This window comes from Nicotiana tomentosiformis, chromosome 5 (assembly GCF_000390325.3).
Source record: "Nicotiana tomentosiformis chromosome 5, ASM39032v3, whole genome shotgun sequence".
NCBI classification, from domain to species: Eukaryota; Viridiplantae; Streptophyta; class Magnoliopsida; order Solanales; family Solanaceae; genus Nicotiana; species Nicotiana tomentosiformis.
Genome location: NC_090816.1, coordinates 56,020,374 through 56,043,497, shown reverse-complemented (window position 1 = coordinate 56,043,497; position 23,124 = coordinate 56,020,374). Strand labels below are relative to the sequence as shown.

The 23,124-nt window shown below is 36.2% G+C and overlaps 1 protein-coding gene and 1 non-coding gene across 2 annotated transcripts; one reads left to right on the top strand and one right to left on the bottom strand.

The window, feature by feature from the left end:
* Positions 1–1,561: 1,561 nt before the first annotated feature.
* On the top strand, positions 1,562–1,668 carry LOC117278849 (small nucleolar RNA R71). Its single transcript, XR_004509210.1, has one exon. It is a non-coding gene; the product is annotated as a small nucleolar RNA R71 (small nucleolar RNA).
* Positions 1,669–6,135: 4,467 nt separating this feature from the next.
* LOC104104603 (probable ethanolamine kinase) lies at positions 6,136–21,405 on the bottom strand. The gene is made up of 11 exons (XM_009612738.4): positions 21,245–21,405; positions 19,559–19,650; positions 19,245–19,351; positions 15,251–15,356; positions 10,559–10,681; positions 10,317–10,408; positions 8,089–8,173; positions 7,333–7,438; positions 7,141–7,207; positions 6,586–6,678; positions 6,136–6,502 (listed from the first exon to the last, which is right to left on the bottom strand). Exons 1-11 carry the CDS (start codon positions 21,376–21,378, stop codon positions 6,377–6,379), a joined length of 1,131 nt encoding a protein of 376 aa, XP_009611033.1. The 5' UTR covers positions 21,379–21,405; the 3' UTR covers positions 6,136–6,376.
* Positions 21,406–23,124: the final 1,719 nt, after the last annotated feature.

Genomic DNA, 23,124 nt, shown 5'->3' with positions numbered 1-23,124 from the left:
TTACAGTCTCCTCCCCTACTCTAAGCATGAGATTTCTATAATGTATGTCTAATATTGCTCTACATGTTGCTAAGAATGGTCTTCCTAAAATGAGGGGGACCTCCTTATTCCCCTCCATAATTATTACAATAAAGTCCACAGGAAATACAAACTTATCTACCCGCACTAAAATATTTTCCACTATCCCCTCGGGTATCAGAGTTATTTGGTCAGCCAGGTGCAAAGATATTGGTACCGACCATATCTCTCCAATCTCACTCTCCAACTTCCTATAAATAGACAAAGGCATTAAATTAATTGAGGCACCAGAATCACATAAAGATTTATCAAATTTAATAGAGCCTAAAGAGCAAGGTATAGTAAAACTCCCTCGATCTCCACTTTTTTGTGGGAGTTTATTTTGCAAGATAGCACTACAATGCTCTGTGAGTTTGACCACTGATGTCTCATCGACCTTTCTTTTCTTTGTAAGGATCTCCTTCAAGAATTTTGCATAAGCTGGCATTTGGGAGAGCACCTCTGTGAATGGCAAGTTTACATTAACCTGTATCAGCATATCTAGGAACCTCTCAAATTGTTTATCCAGCTTCTCTCTATAAAGCTTTTGGGGAAAAGGTAAAGCAGCCATGTGCCTGCTCTCTTTATTAGATCCATCCCTTCTCGAAGTGTCCTCCTTCTTCTTCTTCTTGTCAGCTCTCTTCTTTCCTGTCTTCTTTTTATCAACTTTATTTTTTAGCTGCTCCCCAATTTCTATTTCAGGCACACTCTCTTTTTGGACCGGAGTGGGCTTTTCCAACACTTGCCACTTCTCAGAGTTACAGCATTTATAGTTTCTTTGGGGTTCCTTTCAGTGTCAGCTGGCAAAGTACCTGGGATCCTCTCAGACAATATGGTGGCAATTTGTCCCACTTGCTTCTCCAAATTTTGCAACCCTGTGCCAAATTCTTTGATAGTTGCACCATGAGCATCTAATCTCCTATTTGTCTTGATAATGAAGGACTTCATTAGATCTTCTAACCAAGACTGAATTGGCTTTTGAGGGTGAAATTGCTGCCTTTGGTGATTTTGGAAAACAGGCGCCCCTTGTCCCTGAGGTCTGGCATTATTTTATTGCCATGCATTTGATATACCTCCTGGTGAACTCCATGAAAAACCGGGGTGCCTCTGACCTATTGCATTAAAGTTGTAATTTCCAACAGCATTAATTTCCTCAGTTGAGGCTTGACACTCATGAGTAGGGTGTCCTCTTCCACAAATATCACATGATGCATGAGTCTCACTCTGTATTATGGCTAAGGTCAGCTTCCTTATCTCCTTCGCCATAGTATCAAGTTGTACTTGCACATATGTGTTAGCATCAACCAGATGAACACCATTCACCTGTCTTCTTTTAGCACTTTCAGAGGGCCACTGATTTGCATCTTCAGATAATTCATCGAGAATAGTGACTATCTCCTCTGGTGTCTTTTTCATTAACGGACCTCCAACTGCATTGCTCAACATTCTGCGTGAGGCCGGTGTCAACCCCTCCCAAAAATCCAGGAGTTGCATCCAGAGTTCAATACCACTATGTTGATACTTTTTGACTATCTCCTTAAACCTCTCTAAAGCTTCAAAAACTATTTCATTATCTTTCTGGCATAAGTTATGGATCTCTCTTCTAAACATGCCCATTTTATCTGAGGAGAAATACTTATCAAGAAATTTTCTGGTCATCTCCTCCCATGTTTGAATTGATCCTTGAGGCAAGCTCCGAATCCACTACTTCGCATCATCTTTCAGTGTGAAGGGGAATGCCCTTAGATAAGCTGCATCTTGTGAAATACCATTATATTGAAAGATGTTCATGATCTCGTCGAAGTCCATTAGATTATTGTTTGGATCTTCGTTCATCTTTCCTCTGAAGATACAACAATTTTGCAGAGTTTGAAGCAACCCTTGCTTCAATTCATAATTGTTTGTTGTAACTGGAGGTGGTCCAATGCTTGACAAACCTTGGTTGTAGACCGGTCTAGAGTAATCACTAAGTGGTCTCCCAGCACCAGGAGCTATGTTTCTAAATTGTCATGCACCCACGGGTTGATTTTGATTATGTCTGTGACCCCTCTCTTCTTCATAAATACGTTGTGCATCTTTAAAACCTACTTCTTCAACATCTCGTGCCACTTTTTCTCTTTGTTGGGTTGCCTCTCTCGCAGCCAGGTCCATATTATCTTCACCATTTCCGGCCATATCTTTGGTTGTGGATTGCCCAACCTTTTCTAATGTCTTGGTGAGATTTCTTTCCTTCTTCAGCTGTTGCAGTTGTTTTTCTATTTTTGGCTCGTATGGTAGAAATTCTTTCCCAGAAGACCGAGTCATGCACCAAACACTATTGATTGCCAATCCCCGGCAACGGCTCCAAAATTTGACGAGCGTAAAACATGCACCTAAATATGCTCGCTAGTCAAAGATAGTATAGAAAATTATCGTATCCATAGGGATTGGAGTTAAATAGTATTTTCATAGCTTGTAGCTAGATTGTTATCCAAGATGATCAACAATTGAGATTATATGATTAAGAACTAAAATTAACTAAGACTTTATATCTAATTGACTAATGACAATTGAACAAAATTAAGCAAAGAAGATATCAATAGGAGAAAATAGGGGTTGATTGGATAGGTGCAAGATAATTGTCTGGGATTTAACTCTCGTTAATTCACTTCTAATGTTCAAATTTTTAGTAGAAACTCCTCTCTCGATTTAGTCTCAACCTCACAATATGAATCAATTTATGCTCGGTGAAGATATGCACGAATTCATAGTGGACTGGTCTTTAGGAGAACCTCTTTCGATTATCCTCCAAACTAGGTCTAAACAATAATTCACCCAGCCTCTTTCGATTACTAAGAAGAACCAATGAATTCAACCAACAAGATGATGCAAAATATCACAAGTTATGCCTCTCTCGATTACATAAACATGTGAATATAGATGCAATAATTAAATCATCCAAAATAATTCAATACATAAAAAACTAGAGTTAATATCCACAAACAATCATCAAAACACCAAATCCATCAATCCCTAAAGAGAATTACTCCATAGATATGGAGTAATTTATCACAAATATAAAGAAAAGTATTAAACGATCCAAACTCTTGTCTTGAGTGAGGATTGAATGATGAATTCCTTGTGCTTTGGCTTCTCCACCTTCTCTCTAGCCTCCTTAGGTCTTAGATGTTTCAAAAGTCCAGAAAATACCATTTTTTTATGTATTTATACTAAGTAGGGCCAGGCCCAAAAGAAATCACATTTTCCTAGCTGAAATACAAAAACTTGCAAACTTATTGTATTTCATGCGTCGAAATGTGCGTAGCAGGGTGCGTAGCATTAGTGCTTTTTCCTAACATACCCCAAAAACCCAGTCTCTAAAGTTTGCTATTTTTTGACAGATTTTTACATTGATGTGTTGCACTGTGTGTCGCCCAGTGCGCTGCACTAGTGCATTTTTTCAGTAAATTATTCTTCCTTGAATTTTGACCCCAGAAGTGATCCTCGACCCCCGAACACGATTCCGGCTTATTCCTTTGGGCTTTTACTCAGACTTCAAAGCTCCAATCAGCTCGAATTAGTTCCATAACATCTACATAGCTTGGAATCACTCCTACGAGGCATAAAAGACACAATTAGTGTAAAACACTAGCAATTAACGCTCAAACTCAATTAAAGTGCAGTAAATTAGAATATAATAAATGACTAAAACATAAGATTATAGCATACCATCATGCATAACGGACTAAATTGGAATTATTGGTATGGTTTTGTTGTTGGTGTGAACTGTAGGTCTCGCATTTGCAAGGAACTGTTCGCAAATGTGAATACGCATTTGCGAAGTCGAACTTGCATTTGCGATAAGGGGGTGGACAGGGCAGTCTTCGCATTTGCGAAGAAATGTTCACAATTGCGAACATCCCAGGATCGCTTTTGCGATGACTTGGTCGCTCTTGCGACTGCGCACTAGACTTAGGCAGGTTCACAAATGTGAACCTTTGACCACATTTGCGATGGATTGGGACCTCGCAAATGCGATGTTTTTGTCGCATTTGCGACCTATGTTTCGCATTTGCGATTATCGCAATTGTGATACCTACAGATGGGTAAAGATGGAAAAATCGGGACTTAACTCATTTCACTCTATTTTTCCAACCTAACACACTCTAGAGGCAATTTTCTTGAGAGCTTTTCTTTCCACAATCATTGGTAAGCAACTTTAACTAGTTTTCAATCAATTCTCATTACTTTTCCTGAAATTTTAACATCAAATCTAGAAATTTCATGGTAAAAATTAGGAGTTTTGGGTAAAATTTAGGAATTTGGTTAAATGGAGATTTAGATCTCAAATTAAAGTCGGATTTTGAAACAAATCACATAAGCCGGCTCAAGGGTGAATGGGTAATCGAATTTTAGTCTGAATTTCGACCAATCGTACATGGGGTTGACTTTTGTTGACTTTTTCAAAAATGATCAAAATTGAACCTTTTTCATTTTCTAAAGCTTAATTTGAATTGTTTGAATGATATTTGGCTAGATTTGGTTGGTCTGGAGGCTTGTTCGAAAGGAAAAGACGTGGTTGAGTATTGATTTGGTTGCGGAAAGAGGTAAGTGTCGTGTCTAACTTTGACTTGAGGGAATTTGAACTTGTTGGTCTATCTGCTACGTGAAGTATGTGGGAAAAAGCGTATATGCAAGGTGACAAGTGTATATGCGTTGTCATGGGTTAAAGCATGCGGGTTGGGCTATTTACCTTTACGTCATTATTTATTCCATGTTATATTTCATTACATGCTTGATTGCTACATGTCCTTACTTATTATTCATGCCCTACTTGTTATCTGTTATTTAATTGCTACTTGTTTTGATTTATTCATTCCTCACTCAATACCTACTTACCTTCTACATGTTCCTACCCGTATTAGTTGTATATCTGCATTTTCTCATATTTTTACCTATTTTTATTGTCTTTACATTGCACTTCATTATGTTATTCCGATTGTGTGAGTCCTTTAGCTATTCTTGAAATGATATTTTTCGAGGTTTTTGAATACGAGGTATTGGGTATTCTTTGTTTGTACGGGTAGTTCTTTGAGGTTCTATACGCTTTATTTCCTTTGTGTTGAGATTACGGAATTGGGTTGTGTTGAGTTGTTCGTGTTAATGAGTTGGTATTGGGAACGGGTTGCGTGCCGCAACAGTATTAAAATGAATTGATAATGAAAACGGGTTGCACGCCGCAATAGATACTAATATAATAAAATCGGGTTGCACGTCGCAAAAGATATTGTGAAATGATAATGGGATCAGGTTGCATGCCACAACAGATATTGTGATAAATATTGGAATCGGATTGCACGCCGCAACAGATTATATTGTGTCGTAGCTGTAGTGCTTTATCTCGGTACTGCGATATGGGACAAAGTTAGTGATGAGGACCAAAAAGTACAAGTTGATTCACATCAATTAAGAATAACATGGCCATTTCTCTTTTTTAATAACGTCGTACGCTAAAGAAATTGTTAGTTCACAAATTCCTCTTTTTTGTTTTTATTTCATAGCATTATATAAGCATCTATGTAATATTATCATAGAGGCATATATGTATATCATAAGAGTACATAGCATATTTGACCGCTAGTTCTTATTTTCTACATGTATGCTAAGGGTAAGGTTTGTCTTGCGCTCACATTAGATGAACTAGCTAGGTAAGGTCGAGTCCTCTTACTTGTACTCTTGTTTTTGAGATTTTTATTATTAATAAAATATGCCACCAACACCCGGTGGTATATCAGCTTTAAATAATGCTCACAGTTTTATCTACTATCTTTGTAACTTTTTAACTTTTTACTTTTCCACGTTATACCTAGTTTCTTTCACAGTAAGTAGTGCAGAAGATACAATACTTGAGAATAAAGTGGACACCACTTGTCTAAAATTATCATGTTCCATTCAGGTTAAAGCATAGCACTTTCTGTTCAACATTTTTTTCCGGTGAGGGAAGGGGGGCTGTGAAATCTGTAAATTTAATCATGCTGAATTACCAAGCACTAATATGGAGAAATAGTTTCTCTTGTTTGTTTTTTTGTTGCACGGAAATTGCGGAGAAAAAATTGTACTTCATTTGTTTGACATTGCATCCCTTTGAGCTCGAACTTTGAATTACAAACAAGTGTTAACTTTTACATGATTTTGGCAGAAATAGAAACGAAAAAAGAATTATTTTGTACTATCCTACTTGACTACAGCAGCAACAATTTCCAATTTGCAACAAATGAGATCTAAATATGTGTCAATTGACAGCTTTTAAGAGTTTCTGGAACTGTGCTAAATGAAACTTTCACCATGCTCGGGCTTTGAGAGATGACTTGGCTAAAGAGAAACAGTTTTCCTTCTGCTTCTTGTACTCATTATAGCGCAGGAAGAAATAACTGATGTAATCAAAATCAATGGGTGACATTTTCGCCTGGGAATGGCAAAAATAAAAAAGATCAAAATGTAAGGTTTTCTTCGGACTGCATCCAAATATATATAGCATAATAATATTACCTGGATCAAAGCCCAGAGAGCCCAGTATAGGTGTGAAGCAAGCATGTAACTACTGGTCTCAGCATATAAAGCTTCAAGGTCCTTCTCAGATAACTGTAATCAAAGAGCAACTTCAGATGTACTTTGCCAAATGTGCAACAGTTGCAAATTATTGAAGAGTAGCTCTTGGGAGTAAAAGAGGCATTAAAGAGTATTATTTTCCAAACATCACTAGGTGCATGTAAAGCTCTCTGATGAAAGAAAATTAATTCTTCCGGACTTGATTAGAAGAAAGTCTTTCAAACTTGTAGGACACTAAATTATGACGCCGTCATAAAACCTTCATTTTTGGTCAATTAGATAAGGCTTTCTCCGAGATTGTTTTGCACAAGCTTTCCATCCATGGAACTTCTCCATCACTTTTGCTATATTATAACCTCCTCTGTAGCCTTTCGAATGCTTCTGAATTGTTTTTTGGGGGGGCGAAATAGTTACTTCAGAAATAATAGCACTAGACATGTCCACTCAGCTATACAACATGCACAAGTATAAAAAGTTCTAACATTCCCCATTTACCTCATTCGATTGGTCAGGCTCCAAATAGTGCCTGAAGAAATGAAACTGCTCATCCTTACTTGGATATCTATATATTGAACCATCTCCAAAATTAGTCTTCATTTACAACAAAATATCACCATAAAAAAGAGGGAAAAAAGGGGACTGGAGGACAGAGAAAAAAAGATATAGAGAGAGGGAGATGCAACATACAAGCTGTAATCACAGTCATAGCCAGCATATTCATTGAAGTGATTCCCTAGGTCAAAACCCCTATAATTGTAGGATCCGTACTCAAAATCAATGAAATACAGCTTTCCTGGTTTTTGATAAAAAGAAATGAGGTTAGTACAAACAGTAAAGTTCAGCGTTAAATCGTAACTAAGAGCAAACTCATCAAGCATTATTCCAATACGATAACAGACACCAACATCAAATTTAGAAATGTAAATCATTTGATGCAATCCTAAAAACCAGGTTAAAGACTTAAAAGATCCTTCATATATATTTCTTAATGGGATAGACTATTTACTTGATGATATTAATCATTTGGAGAATTTGTCAAATGAAACGCATAAACGGAAGCCGGAGTGACCTGGTAATCCATTGAAAGACTTATGTTGCGTCTATAACATAAGAGTATAAGATTCGCATTGCAGAAAATTAGTTCTCTTACTAAACAAATAACCTTGAGGAAGACGAACAAGAATAGTGACCAGAAATAGGATCATGTAGGCATAAACATTTACAGAAGTAACACCAAATAGGATGTCCGCAATGTGCATAAACAAACAACGTCATATAGATAGGGTTTTCTTCTCCAATAGACGAAAAAGCATATGGAGGTTCAGAATTTTATCATGAGAGGGGAGTGCGGGAGAACAAAGGAAGTTCTAACACAAAATGTCACAACAGAAGAAATCACCTAGATCAAGATGTAAATACAGTGGAAAGCTGGACCATAAGTACCTGTATCCTCATTAAGCATCAGATTTCCAGAAAGTAAGTCATTGTGGGCAAAAACCACTGGGGCGTTGAGACGGTTAGTCAATTCCTGTTCCAGAATTGCACGTCACTTTTGAAACATAAGAATATACCATCCAATACATAGCTATTTTAATACAATGCCAAATTACACTTTGTATTATCATCCGCTTTACGTCAATGTAAGTATTTAAGCAGATAAATTAATCATAAAGAAAACTCCTCAAGTTAACTTACATATATTTCAGGTTTATTAAGTTCAAAACTATTTTAAAATTTTGGAGATGTAAGACAAGCCAAGAAATATACACCCTATTTGGAAAATAAGTTCTCTTAACTTAGAAACGTACAACATTTGATCTATGCCAGCTTTTGGAAGTGCTTAACAACAAGATAGATGTAAAATGGAAATATATACAAAGTCATTCAATTTGAAGCAGTCTGCACCAAAGCATGATGGGAGGTGAGTCTACACCTAAAAACATCTTTGAAGTTCATAATGCCGTAGCTGCCATAGGAGATGCCTAGATCCCTCCAGGAGATAAAAAGAGAAAAACAATAGTTGACTTCAGAAAGTGATGCACTGGTGATGGTAGGCTAGAATCACGTGTTTTAGTCGTAGTTTGCACTCTAATTACTGCACTTTACTTGTGTTTGAGCTTAAAATGTTAGTGTATTGTACTTATTAAGTGTTTTATGCGGTGCAGGAAGTGATTTCGAGTTAAAAAGATATTCGGGAGCTAAATTGAACAAGTTGGAGCTTTGAAGTCTGAGTAAAAGCCCAAGTGATTAAACCGGGATCGCGTTCGGGGGTCGGGAACCAAGTCTGGATGTCAAAACGCTAACAAAACAAATCACTCTGGAAAATTTGTACTGCCGCGCCGCATGGGGCGGCGCAGCAGTGTATTTCTGTTGTTGCCCGTCAGAAGCTGCTCTCTGAACTTCTCCACAAGCGCCCCGCATGGGGCGGCACGCCTGTGCAATTTTCTCAAAGTATTTGTCCTGTTTCGGCTAGGAAAAGGTAATTTCGCCTGGGCCCAATCTACAGGGTATAAATACACCAAAAAGACGTTTTTGAAGGGACTTTTGACCGAGGGAACTATTAGAGAGCATTGGAGGCTCCAAGACACAGGATTTCATCATTCTTCCATCAATTCAATACACGAGTTTGGAGTGTAACGTTGGATTAATGTTTTCTATGTTCTTAAACTTACTTGTGATGACTTTCTTCATATCTATGGAATAGTTTGCCTTAGGGTTTGACATGATTTGGTAATTTGGTTGTTGTTTATGGATTTGATTACTATTTAATTACTTGAATTTGTTGGAGGAGCTTTAATAGAGTTGTGATTTTATTCTTTATAGTGTTTAATCGAAAGAGGAACATCTTATTGAATATCATTGCAGCGTATGCCTTAGTTTATTTTGGTGATTATTTGAAGTAATCGAGAGAGCTTTTTGAGTTACCGTTTAAATTAAGATTAAGAAATATTCATGAAAAATTTCTCTTAGATCATTCCTACCAATAGATTCTTGCAAGTTTCGCCGCACATCACATTAGTTTATTTGAAAGATTTAGATTTAATCGAGAGGAGTCTGAATCGGAAGTATAAACTAACCACCTATTGAATTCGTGATAATCGATAGAACCTCAAGAGTGAAATATAACAGTATCATATCCAGAATAACAACCTTGCAGCTATCACGTCAAACCATTGTTCCTCACATTGATAAGAACCCGACTTTGCTAATCTCTGGTTTGTTACAGTCAATCGCCAATTGCTTTACTTTAGTAGTTAATCGTAGTTTATAATCATTACAAATCAAGTTTTGATCATCCTGAATAGCATTAAGCTAGAAATTACTTGAGCATTGTCTAAATCCAATCCCTGTGGAGACGATAATTAATCTATACTCTCTTTGGCTAGCGAGCATTAATTTCGTGTTGCGCTTTGCGCTCGTCAACTGGGCATCTTATAGCGCTATTGATTTCTCCAAAAGGGGGTGAACGGAAAATTGCTAGCTTATGGTTTCAAACTAGCATATCTGTGAAAGCAAACTGATATAATACAGATCAAGAAAAACTTTAATTCCTTGTAGGATTGAAATTTGCACTGTTATGAAGAAGAGAAAGAAAGAATCCCCTCCCCCAAGTAACAGCAAATAATAAATAGAATAATAACCAACTGCAGGCTCATGGGAAGTTGAACTACCTTGAGCGCTGTGATTTCATTATGAACTTCCTGGAACAAAATTGTCTCATACTTTGACTTCTTCTCACCATCATCAAATTGGAGAGTTGATGCTGCAAAAATGGAAACACGCTCAGGCATGAGATGGATCTTTCATGGTAGCAGTTAATCTGATACAAGCTTTCCAATTATTGAGACTACTAGGAAAAATGATGTCTCAGAATATATATTTGTAAAGGAGTATTCAGTAAAGAAGGACACACCTTTTCTGAAGAACTTGAGCACATCATTCCACAGTTGAGGTTCTTTGGAGCCTGGAATTTCCACCTGATGGAACTTTCGAAGTTGCTTTGCTATTTCAGCAGCAAGCTTAGGATTTCTCATGTCTGTGAAGAAGTTAAGAAAATGGCAACCAATATGCATATTATAATAACAACTGAGGTTGGGAGAAGTGAAAACTGTAGGTATCCCTGAAAAACCGAGGGCCAGAAAATTATTTCGACAACCCCAAGATACACATAAAGTAACACGTAAGTGCAACAGGCCAAACAAAAGCTCTTGTGAAAAGACTTAAAAGGCAACTTTTGTATTCTAGTCCTGCCGCACGGGCTTATAAAGCTTTCCTTTCTAAAGCTCTCTTCTCAACCTAGTCCATTCATAAGTTTTATAAGATTCAGAACACAGCCTTCTTTTCTATTAAACTACTTCAGAAGAAGAAGAGAGGCAGACACAGAAAGATGACGAAGTGACGATGTTGATCAGGCAAAGAGAGATGAATCTTGAAGAGAGGGTTGTACAAATGAAGATGGCTGGTCAAAAGTAACAGGCTTAGGATAATTAACTATCTCGAAAGACTACATATCTTTTATGCTCATTTTGGTTGCTGATTATAAAAGCAATACCAGCCTATGCAATAAGCATCTTTTTATTTCTTCAAATTGGACCAAATAATATTACATTCTTTAAGAGATCTAACAACTACTACAGCATGAAACATGGACAGAACATGTCAAGCATATGGTATGGACTATTTATTACCAGATGTAGCTCTTTCAGCCCTTATGTGGATTCTTTGGAGGGAGAGGAAAAGAGAACATTTGAAGAGGTGGAAATGAGTCAGTACAGTGTAGAGCATATCTTTTATTTTTGGTCAATTTTTGGTGCAACCACAAAGTTCTGTTAGTATTGATAATTAGGCTTCATTCATAGAGAATATTCTTTTTCTTTAGGTTTTTACTTTTTGTAAATAACTAGTATACAGGATGTTCCCCATAACATCAATAAATAATGGGAAGAGGGCCAAATATACCCCTCTACTTTCATATATTGTCTACATTTAACCTCCGTTATACTATCGGGCCAAATTTACCCCTACAATCAACAAATTTTTAAAAATACCCCTTGATCTATTAGTAATCCAAAATCTCCCAAATTCTTTTTATTTAAATCACTCATTGTTCTTCTTGCTCCATTATTTTCAAAAATTACTATTGATGTGAATGCTAAAGTTATTAAACTATACAAATTATTCATATTTTTTTTAAATTACCAATACACCCATTTCTCTTCTTGTAATAAATAAAATTGGTTTAGAATTTTATTTATTTTTAATCATATACACACCGTATAATTTAGTGGGTTTATTTATTGTATATTATATGCAGCTGATCATCATGTATGTACATGTATATTCAAATATATTTTGTCATTGCCTGGTTAATATAGAGTTCGATCGACTAACTTAAGAGTGCACATTGTGTAGGCATTTAATTAAAGCAAAGTTGAATTAGACAATGTAAAGTCTCCGAGGAACTTCAACTTCAATCACTAATACTTGCAAAGTCTCCATACATTTGGTGCAACGAATTCATTAAAATTGGGATGTTGTAAATACTTTTAGAATTTTAAAAAGCTACATAATTTAGATTTTTCAATTTACTATACTTTGTTTATTCAGTTGTATTATTTAATATTTTTTTCTCTTATTTTTTTTTTCTCTAATTCAGAAAGCAAGTAAATGCCAATTATTTCAAAAATAGTGGACCAAGAAGAACAACAAGTGATTTAAATAACAGGATTTTGGGAGATTTTGGATTACTTAACAGATCAAGAGGTATTTTTAAAAGTTTGATGATTGTAGGGGTAAATTTAGCCCGATAGTATAACAGTAGGGGTAAATTTGGCCCGATAGTATAACAGAGGTTAAATATGGACAATATATGAAAGTAGAGGGGTATAAAAAGGGAACTCTTTATTAGATGATTGGTTGTACAAAAGAAGCTAGAGCATCCGAAAGTCAAACCTTAAACCGAAGGGAATAAATTTGCTTTTGAAGGTTTGACTAAATACATGAAGTTCTCTTTACACAAAATGAAAACCAATAGGGAACACCACAGCATAGGATGAAGAAGGATTGGAAATTATAAATTCAATGTTCACTTTCACTTTCACTCTTCAACAAATTTAACTACTTAACAAGTTCCTTCAATATATATTTCTTTAAATTATGGTTCCGTGAAGTCTATAAATATTAAGTATTATGTTTCTCAAGAACCTTTGGAACAATTGACATTGAGAGTTCAACCTAGTAGAATATAGTGTACTTGTAGAATGTTGTGTTTGCTGTTAATGAAAGATTGTTGAAGGACTTCGATGTGAACAGAGGGCAACAACGTGTGCTATCCATTTCACATCTTCAGTGTGCGGATGATAGTCTCACTTCTCCTGAACCAGCAGCATGTCAAATAAAGTACTAGATTGATTCTGAATGTTTCGAGGCTGTCCAAAAGACTTCATGTTAATTGGTCAAAAAAAATCAACTACTACCAGTCAACTCAGTGCAAGATTTACAAGGCCTGGCAGCTATTCTTGACTGTCGAACAGAAAGTCTTCCTACGGTTAAATTGGGTCTGCCTTTTGGGGCAAAGCATAAGTCAGAATCTATATATTAGGAGGTGGTGGAAAGATGTGAAAAGAGATTATCCAACTGGAAGAAACAATACCTTTCTCTAGGGGGACACTTGATTCTTTTTAATAATGTATTGGATTCAATGCCAACAGATATTATTTCTTTGTTCCCAATGCCTGTTAAGGTAGAAAAGAGAATTGGCAAGTTAAGGAGAGGTTTCTTATGGCAAGGCATCAGAGAGGAACTTGTCAAGTGGAGCATTATCAATGTAAAGAAAGGAGGGTTGGGCATCAAGAACTTATTAGTACAGAACAGGAGCCTTTTGATGAAATGGCATTGGAGATTTAATGGTGAAGACAATGCTCTATGGTGGAAGGTTATAAATACTCAAGTTTGGTCAAGAGAATGTGCAGAGTTCAAAATGGGCCCTCCACCACAAGGAATAGGTGTGCAGAGAAATATTAGAGCTCTACAGCAAAGTTTTTCTCATAATATAGGAGTCAAGATAGGCAATGGAAGAAAAGTCTCCTTCCAGCAAGATAATTGGCAAGGGCACTCTCCCTTTAGGGATCAGTTTCTCACTCTTTATAAATTTTAGACAGGACACCAATATTACACTATCACAAAGAAGGGAGGGCAACACTTGGAACGTCACTTTTAGAAGAAAATTTAATGACTAAATAATTAGAGTGATTGAAGAATTTTTCAGTTTTTTATCAACATTCCAAGGTTTTAGCTATGAAGATCGACTAATTTGGAAGGGCCAGGCAAATGATTCCTTTACAGTTAGTTCATGCTACAGCCCGTTTTATTTGCCTTGGTGATAGATGTTCTTACGCGGCACATTCAAGGGGAGGTGCCATAGTACATGTTATTTGCGGATGATATAGTTCTGATTGACGAGATGCGAAGCAGTGTTAACACGAGGCTGGAGGTTTGAAGACAAACCCTTGAGTCAAAAGGTTTCAAGTTGAGCACGACTAAAACAAATCACTTGGATAGCAAGTTTAGCGACGTCACTCCTCAGGAGTGACGTGGAAGTGAGGCTAGGTTCACAAGTCATCCCCAAGAAAGGTAGTTTCAAGTAACTCGGATCTATTATCCAAGGTAATGGAGAGATGGACGAGGATGTCACACATCGGACCGAAGCGGCGTGGATGAAATGGAGGCTAGCTTCCGAAGTTCTATGTGAGAAGGTGCCACCAAGACTAAAAGGTATGTTCTAAAAAGTGGTGGTTAGACCGACCATATTGTATGGGGCGCGGAGTGTTGGCCTGTCAAGAACACACATGTCTAGAAGATGAAAGTAGCAAAAATGAGGAGGTTGAGATGGATGTGTGGACATACCAGGAGAGATAAGATTAGGAATAAAGATATCCGGGACAAAATGGGAATGGCCCCATGGAAGACAAGATGCGTGAAGCAAGGCTGAAATGGTACAAACATGTGAAGAGGAAGTGCATAGATGCCCCAGTGAAGAGGGGTGAGAGGTTGGTCATGGTGGGCCTGAGGAGAGATAAAGGTAGGCCTAACAAGTATTCGGGAGAGATGATTAGGTATGACATGGCGCTGCTCCAGCTTACTGAGGACCCTTGATAGGGGTGTGGAGGTTGACAACTAGGGTAGAAAGTTAGTAGATAGGCATGTGTGTCTCCTTTTCATGCCATAGCATTAATATTAATATCGTATTTTCGCAGCTTCCTATCCGCACATTTCTTTAGACATATGTTGTTTCATTCGTTTTGATTATTCTATCACCTTATCACCTTATCTCTTTATTCTTGTTGTTGTTACTACTTGTTATTTCTGCCTCTTTTAATTTTTCTTTGAACTGGGGGTCTATCGGAAACTGCCGCTCTACTTTCCAAAGGTCGAGGTAAGGTCTGCGTACATTCTACCCTTCCCAAACCTTACTTGGGTCTTTGTGGGATTATACCGAATATATTGTTGTTGTTGTTGCAGCCAAAAGTCATTTACACTAAACCATGCATAGTGTGCACTACAGGCTACATATACGCTACAAGCGGAAGTTTGATTAAATGCCTACCTGAGGGCGTTAAAGTTCGTGCATCAATAAATGACTGAACCATGCCATTCCCAAAAACTCCTAGCAACTTGGCACCAAACCCAGCAGCTGAGAGGTATTGAATCGCCTAAAGACAAGTACTTAAAGTCATAAAGTGCGTATGCTTCATGTCCCCTAGGAGACATCCCATAAAAGTGTGTATGACTCATGGAGATGGCCGTAGTTACAAGAACTGAATCAACAAAACTTCTAAGTTCAAAGTTCAATAGAAACATCCACTGAAAATACAGATTTCACCAACGAAGACGTGGAATTATGGGCTAAAATTATGCAAGAAATAATGTATTAACTGATCACAATAAGTTTAGCACAATGTAGTCAAAATCTAACAAGAAATATATCCGAAAAAGAAAATTAAACCTGCATTAAGATCAATCAGAACATTTAGAATCAAACAGCCGACTTCTTACATAAAATCTGAAGAATAATATATGTACAACTTCTGACAATAATCTATGGCAGCCCGGAGCACTAAGCTCCCGCTATGCGCAGGCAGTGTTATCAGGTCTGGTGGGGCTTTAAACGCAAAGCGCAAATAAAGCATGGGCTTTAATGAAGAAAGACGTAAATGGGGAAAAACTATAAATATATATATATATATATATATATATATATGTGTAGTCCTAGACTAATATCTATAAACAGGAATACAAAATATATGGACAAAGAAATTGAAGAAAATTTATGATAAAGTAAAATATCAATTGTTTAGTGTCGTCTCTTCAGGATTACGCTCATTGGCAAGGAAAAATATGCCTTAGAGCCTTGATGACAACACTAAAGCGCCCGCTAAGCGAGGCGAAAAGCTCAACATGTTTTGAGCCTCGCTTCAGGGCTTAAGCGCGCTTTAAACCCGCCTTTGATAACACTGTGCGCAGGATCCCGGGAAGGGCCGGACCACAAGGGTCTGACAATAATCTATACTATATTAAAAGCACGATGCCCCTTAGCGAAATATCGTTCGCCTTTTTACCCTTTAAATAAATTTCACATAGGACAAACTTGCAATTTAAGTTATTTTCCTAAAATTTAAGACTTTAAAATCAATTAAATTTTTGGTAATAAATTCTTCCTTATTTAAACTATGTAAAAAGTTTTTTCTTGAACCCTCCTAAGTTTCCAAGTTTATTCTAAACATTTTACGCATCGTTAGGGAAGTTTTATTTTCAAGTCTTTAACTTTTTTTATTCTGTTAGAATCGATTTAATAAACTTAAAGATAATAAAACTCAACTTTATTCAATATCTTTATAAGTCTAATACCACAGGCTTATTGGCTATTCTGGTAAGCAAAAAAGAAATATCATGCGACATAAAATTTTAAATAAATACTTCTTCTGGATTTTGGTTCGCGGTCAAAGAGTCTTTTTTATAATTTTGTCAAATTTTTATCGTACCATTGCAATGAATGAAGAGAGAAGGAGAGAAGTTATTAAACTATCCAATGTTAAATACAAACCAAGAGGACTTTTCCTATTTGTTGTTGAAGTTCATGCAGCAAAAAAGGATCAATTATAGGCACCTTCCACTCAATTAATTCTAAATTGACCCATAAGAAAATTTTGTTAGATTAAATCATTTAAATTTAACAGAACATATAGAGGTTGATACAGCGATGTTAAAAGCGATCGCTTCCTTGCTTAAGCGAGAAGAGATGAGAAGCGAGGCATCTGGTGCTTCTCTGATCTGAAGTATATCGGGTACACAAAAGCGATCGCTTCCCCTGAAAAAGCGAGAAGCGAGGAAGCGAACAAAGCGACAGAAGCGAGCGCTTCTCTTTATAACTGGGCTGCCAACTTTAATTAATTAAAAAGGCTCTCCTCCTCCTCCTCCTCCTCCTCCTCCCCTTCTTTCACTGTTTCAGTGTCCAAATAGCAGCAAAATGCTGGCGAAATTATTTTTTCCCCTTCAGTTCTTTTTCTCATTCTCCTCTTCTTCATTTTCTTTCACTATTTCAGTAATAAATTGCTGAAACATTTTTCTCTTCTCCTCTTCATTTTTCTCATTCTCCTCTTCTTCTTCTTTTTCTCATTCTCCTCTTTTCTTCATTTTCCTCCTCCTTCTTCTTCTTCTTTCACTGTTTCAATGTCCAAATAGCAGCGAAATGAAGAAGAAGAAGAAGAAGAAGAAGAAGAGAATGAAAAAAAGAAGAAGGGGAGAATGAGAAAAATGGAGAGGAGAAGAGAAAAATGTTATGAAAAAAAGGGTAGCATACTTACTGCATTTTTTGGAATACTTACTGGGAAAAAAATTTTCCCCTTCAGTTCTTTTTCTCATTCTCCTCTTCTTCTTCTTCTTCTCCTCCTCCTTCTTCTTCTTCATTTTCTTTCACTGTTTCAGTTATAAATTGCAGCGAAATGCTGCCCATTTTATGGCATTTTTCATACCATTTATTCTTAGTTGTCTATGCAGTATTTATTTTATTGTCATTCTCCTCTTCTTCTTCATTGTCTATGCAGTATTTATTTTAATTTTTTTTTTTTAAATTCCGCTTCACTTCGCTTTTCCTCGCTTCACGCTCTTCACAACACTGGGTTGATAATAAGGAAGAAACATGAACCTATCATACTTGATACTCCTAATAAATATGAAGGAGTCATCGACTAACTCCAATTAAATTTCTTATATGATAACTAAGCCTAACAATATCGAGTCTCTTTTTATTTTTCGTATTTTCTAATTTGAGTTCCAATAGGAATAAAATGAAATTCATATTATAATGGAGCAAATAGAATTCCTTTTTTAAGGCCATAAAAAATATAATATCATTGCATGATATTGAGTACAAGTTAACATATTATTCTATTTTGTCTAAGCTACTCAAGCAAATGCACAACTCATATATAGAAGTTATGATAAAGCATTTGAATACTTTTGTATGACATAATTGTTTTCTTTAGTAATTGGTTAAATGTGACCAATATTCATCATTTTCAAGAGCTTATGCGTCTTTGAAAGTATTTTATAACTCAATCACATAGTTCAATAATTTTTTGTATAACTTTTAAAATTTTATACTCATTAATATGAGTATACGCACAACGCGCGTAGTCTGAAACTAGTTATTGAGAATAAAAATTACAATTAGGGATTGACATGTAGATTTCGTGATATAAATGTGCTCGGATACTTGGAGTTGTTTGTCAAAAATATTTTCTCCGAATGAAATAATTGAACCAGTTCCCTCCCCCTCTCGTTCCCCTCACCTTGAACAATACATAATCGAAAGTGCAAAACCAAGGTATGCTGCCCAATTAACTTGACAAAATATGATACTCCGGTTGTTCCATCTTCTATTACATTATTACTATTTGGAGAGTAAACAATTTTTTCTTAGCTTACAATTTTCGAACATTATAAATGTAGTCTTATACTGGATTTGTCTCTTGCAAAAATGCAGGGTAAGAATGCGTACGATAGACCCCCGGGAAGTCCTCGTGTTGCATTCCTCTTTTCCCCACTTGTGGGAATATACTGGGTTTGTTGTTGTTGTGTATAAATGTAGTCTTAAATAAAAATTATTTATACCACTTTTATGTAGTCTTTAGATATGGACACTTTATTTCAAAAGTAATCAAGGAATCGATGTCTATACCAACAGTAAAATACTTTGAATTGTACTCCGAAAACCTTTCTTCTTTTTTAAGATAGGGGGAGTAGTTTTCAAAATGATTGGGAGGTTGACTGGCTTATTTGCCCACTGGGAGTACAAGACTTCCATGTGAGGTCTACTGTATACTCTTCTTGGTAGCAATCACACTTACAGATTAGAGGAGATCAGCAGAAGTTTATGAAGCAACACCAGTTTGACAGATCAAATAACCTTGTAGTTTAAAATGAAATACAGGTCATCCAAGTACGGTTAACTTAATTTACTCAAAAGTCAACTGTTAGCGCTCCATATGATAGGAATACTGCACGGAACAATATAATCAATAGAAGCCTCAGAAACTAACCTGTAATTCTCGTTCACGGTTAATGACATATTCAGTATTAGGACCATATAACCTAATTGTCATATTGACATTCTTTCCTTCATCTTCTCTTACAGATACTTTTAGCACTGGATAAGGAAATAGAATATTGTTAGGACATACTACAATCTCAACTGATATGTTAAGTCTTACAAATTTTCGGGCAATAAGGATTTTGAAAGTAAGAATCAGTGTTTTTCATGGGAAACAACAAACTGCACTTAATTTTAGCATGATAAGTTTGGAACGAAAATGAATGCTTACAAATAGCAAATTCTAACAAAATAAATACGCACATAGATTTGTGATGCCACCAGACACTGTCTCAACAGAAAAGTGAGAATCATCCAGATCTAACCACTGATTGAACAGGTCCTTGCAAAGTTCTCTGCATAGTTTCCAACCAAGTTCAGAAACAGAAGAGGCTGAACAAAAATCAGTCTCAATATACAGGTGCAGGCCTATGTATTATATATACGTTTGAGTGTGGGAAGAAATATAGAGTGCATCCACTTTAGATACCTGTTTCATCAGCCTGTTAACTATATACCATTTAATTTCACATACAGAATTAACCAGAGAAAGACATTTTTCTTTATAATAGTGGTGGCCATACAAGCTTATGCACCTAGACTTGTTCAGTGGATACCTGCTGCCTCCTAACAACGCATGTGGCAGGTAATTTACCATGTAAGGCTTAGACAAATGGAAAGAATTCACCTAGAGCCACCTCCACTAGGATTCAATCCTAGGTTACCCAGGTTGTTTCCAACTCACAGACCGCTAGACCACCACCTTGGAGGCATAACTAGAAGCCACTAAAAGAGAATAATATTGTGTTTTGATTCTTCTCAAAACTAAAATCCACCCTTGAATAATACGTCCTTTCCGTCAAGCTAAGTAAAATAGATAAAGTTATGAACTCATAGCTAATAGTATAAGCTTGCTAAAAATTACTAACATTCCACTAATATTTCTTTTTGAGAAGGTAACAGATTCCAATATATTGATAAAATGGTGTGTGATGCTCTAGGAGCAAGTGAAATACTTCAAAATAAGCAAATACTGATTCTATACATCCAACACTTAGAATTCTGGTTTTCAAACCATAAATGAGGATTTATAATGAAAAATCTACTCCCTAAATGATAAAACATCACTTCGACATGTAGTATCATGAAGTTTTTATATCATATCTAACAGTGTTATGTGTCGATAACAGACTGAAGAGAACAATAACCTTATAGCTTAGATAAAGTCAACCATTTTACACTGGTCACAGTAAGTTAATGTTAATTGAACAAAACATCTGTAACCGATATATCAATCCAAGTCAAATTAAACTTTTCTTAAAGTGAAAGAAATTAACAAGACCTCCATCAATCCTGCTACTCCCTCCGTCTCTATTTGCTTGGCATGGTTAATTGGACACACGGTTAAAAAAACAGAACAAGACTTCTGCACATACGTTAACATAAATAAATACAAACCCTTTAGCAAACTTTGTTTGTATCTAGCGGCGCTTACAACAATTGATGTCAATAGCAAAATGGAAAAGTAAAAAGTTATTTATTACTAAATATAGAAAGGTACCAACCACTTTGGGACATACAAAACTGAAATAGTACCCAAAAATTTGAGAGAGATGGAGTATTTTATTAGTACTATATATAGAAAGGTATTAACGCTAGACCTTGATTAACTTTTTCTTCAGCTTCACAATACTTTCTGTCTCAAAAGCAAATATCAAACTTCAACACAGACGATCTTAATTCTCTACCTTTGTCTCTTCGTTTTTATAACGGCAATATCGAACAATCTTGCGGGGCGTAGACGACCTAAAATCTTAACCTAAGGATGTGGACCTAATTAGAACCATATTTCCTGAAAGCCAGCTAATGAGCTCCGGTGAAACACAAAAGGATATAAAACCGATCTAAAGCAACGAAAATGTGCACAAAATAAATATTTCGAAAACGTACACGATTTTGGGCTTCATTAGAGGAATAGAGAGAGAGTGATCGACGGTGAGGAGCGAAGATGGAATCTTGGAGGAAACGCTGTGGCGAGCTCCCTCTGCTACTTCCATGGCGTTCCAGATCTTCGCTGCCCCCATGTCTTTGCTAATACTATTATATATATATATATATATATATATATATATATATATATATATATATATATATATATTATCCTATGCACTAATTCAGTTCTTCTTGGGTCACTTTGCGGGTATTACCCATATCACTTACTAGATGCCATTGGTCCCGCGCTAGCACGGGCCAATAATTTGTGTTACACTATTTCTAATCCAAATTCTAGTTTGTATTAAACCCAAATTTATAGTCTCGCATCCTGTATAATATATTAATACCAAGATTTTGGTATAAAATTTTATTCCGCTATTAATTAATACTAACAACCAAATATATAATCTCAAATTTTACACTGAAATTTTGTATAATTATTTCGATAACCAAACATCCCCTTAGTAATTATAAGAATATCTTTTGTCTGAAATTATCCATTATCTTTCTTAATACATGCAAATAAACATGGAAAACTCTTATAGATGTTGTATATAGTATCATTTATTAGAGCAAGGTTATGAAAAAAGCATGTTTTTTTAGTTTATTAAAATGACATTTATTTTGGATCAAATATGAAAAGCTAACATATACTTATTTTGAACCGGGAGAAATAATGGATTTTACTCGAGCATATATTGTTTGTCATTGTATAATGCATATCATATTGTTTGTCATCGCACTTTAGCTAGATTTAAAATACAAACATGTACAAACCACATTATCTAAGTAAAACTTCTAACATTTGAAGAAAGCAGTGAACCAAAGTTGTAACGACCCGACCGGTTGTTTTGAGTATTACAACCCTACTTCCCCATTTTCTACTCAAATTACACTTTACAGTTGTTGTTTGGCTTGCCGGGTAATTGGTTCAGGTCCGGTGAGGTTTTGGAATGAATTGAAATACTTAGTTCCAAGGTTTAAAGCTTAAGTTAAAATAGTGGCCGAATATGGATTTATGTGTAAACGACCTCGGATTCGAATTTTGATGGTTCCAATAGCTCCATGTGGTGATTTTGGACTTAGAAGCGTGTCCGAAAAATTATTTGGAGGTCCGTAGTGGAATTAAGCTTGAAATGCAGAAAGATGAAATTTTGTTGTTGCTGTGCTCGATGGTTGCGGGATTTGAAGATGTACCTGCATTCCTGCTATAGCTACCTCTTGTTCAGGGTAGCCTTAGATTTATAAAAGCTCTGTTTATGTATTATTCAAACAGACTATGTATTTATTTCATTTCCGCTTTGTATACTCTATTCTTAGAAGCTCATGATTTGTACTACCAGTTCTTGGGGAGATGTATTGATTTTAGATATTTTCTTTTAATTAATTTCACTGGAATTGGATAGATGAAAATTGGCTTACCTAACGGGTTGGGTTAGGTGCCATCACGACTAGTGAAATTTTGGGTTGTGACAAGGTGGTATCAGAGCTCTAGGTTCATAGGTTCTACAAGTCATGAGCAAGTGTCTAGTAGAGTCTTGCGGATTGGTATGATGACGTCCATACTTATCTTCGAGGGGCTACAGGGCATTTAGGATATATACTTTTCATTTTTCTTTCCTTATCGTGCGAGATTGATTCAGCTTGAGACTTAAACTCTTTGAATTCCTTCCATGTATTCGTATGCGCACATGAGCGCTCAGTATTAGTTGTGCATCGTCGTCTTGTGATTCTATGAACGAGGTTCGAGGTGAGTATTTTGTGTTTTGGTGGTGGGCCAGTCTGGAGGACTTAAGGCCATGGTTAGACCACAGCTTAAGCTCGGTAGCTTCAGT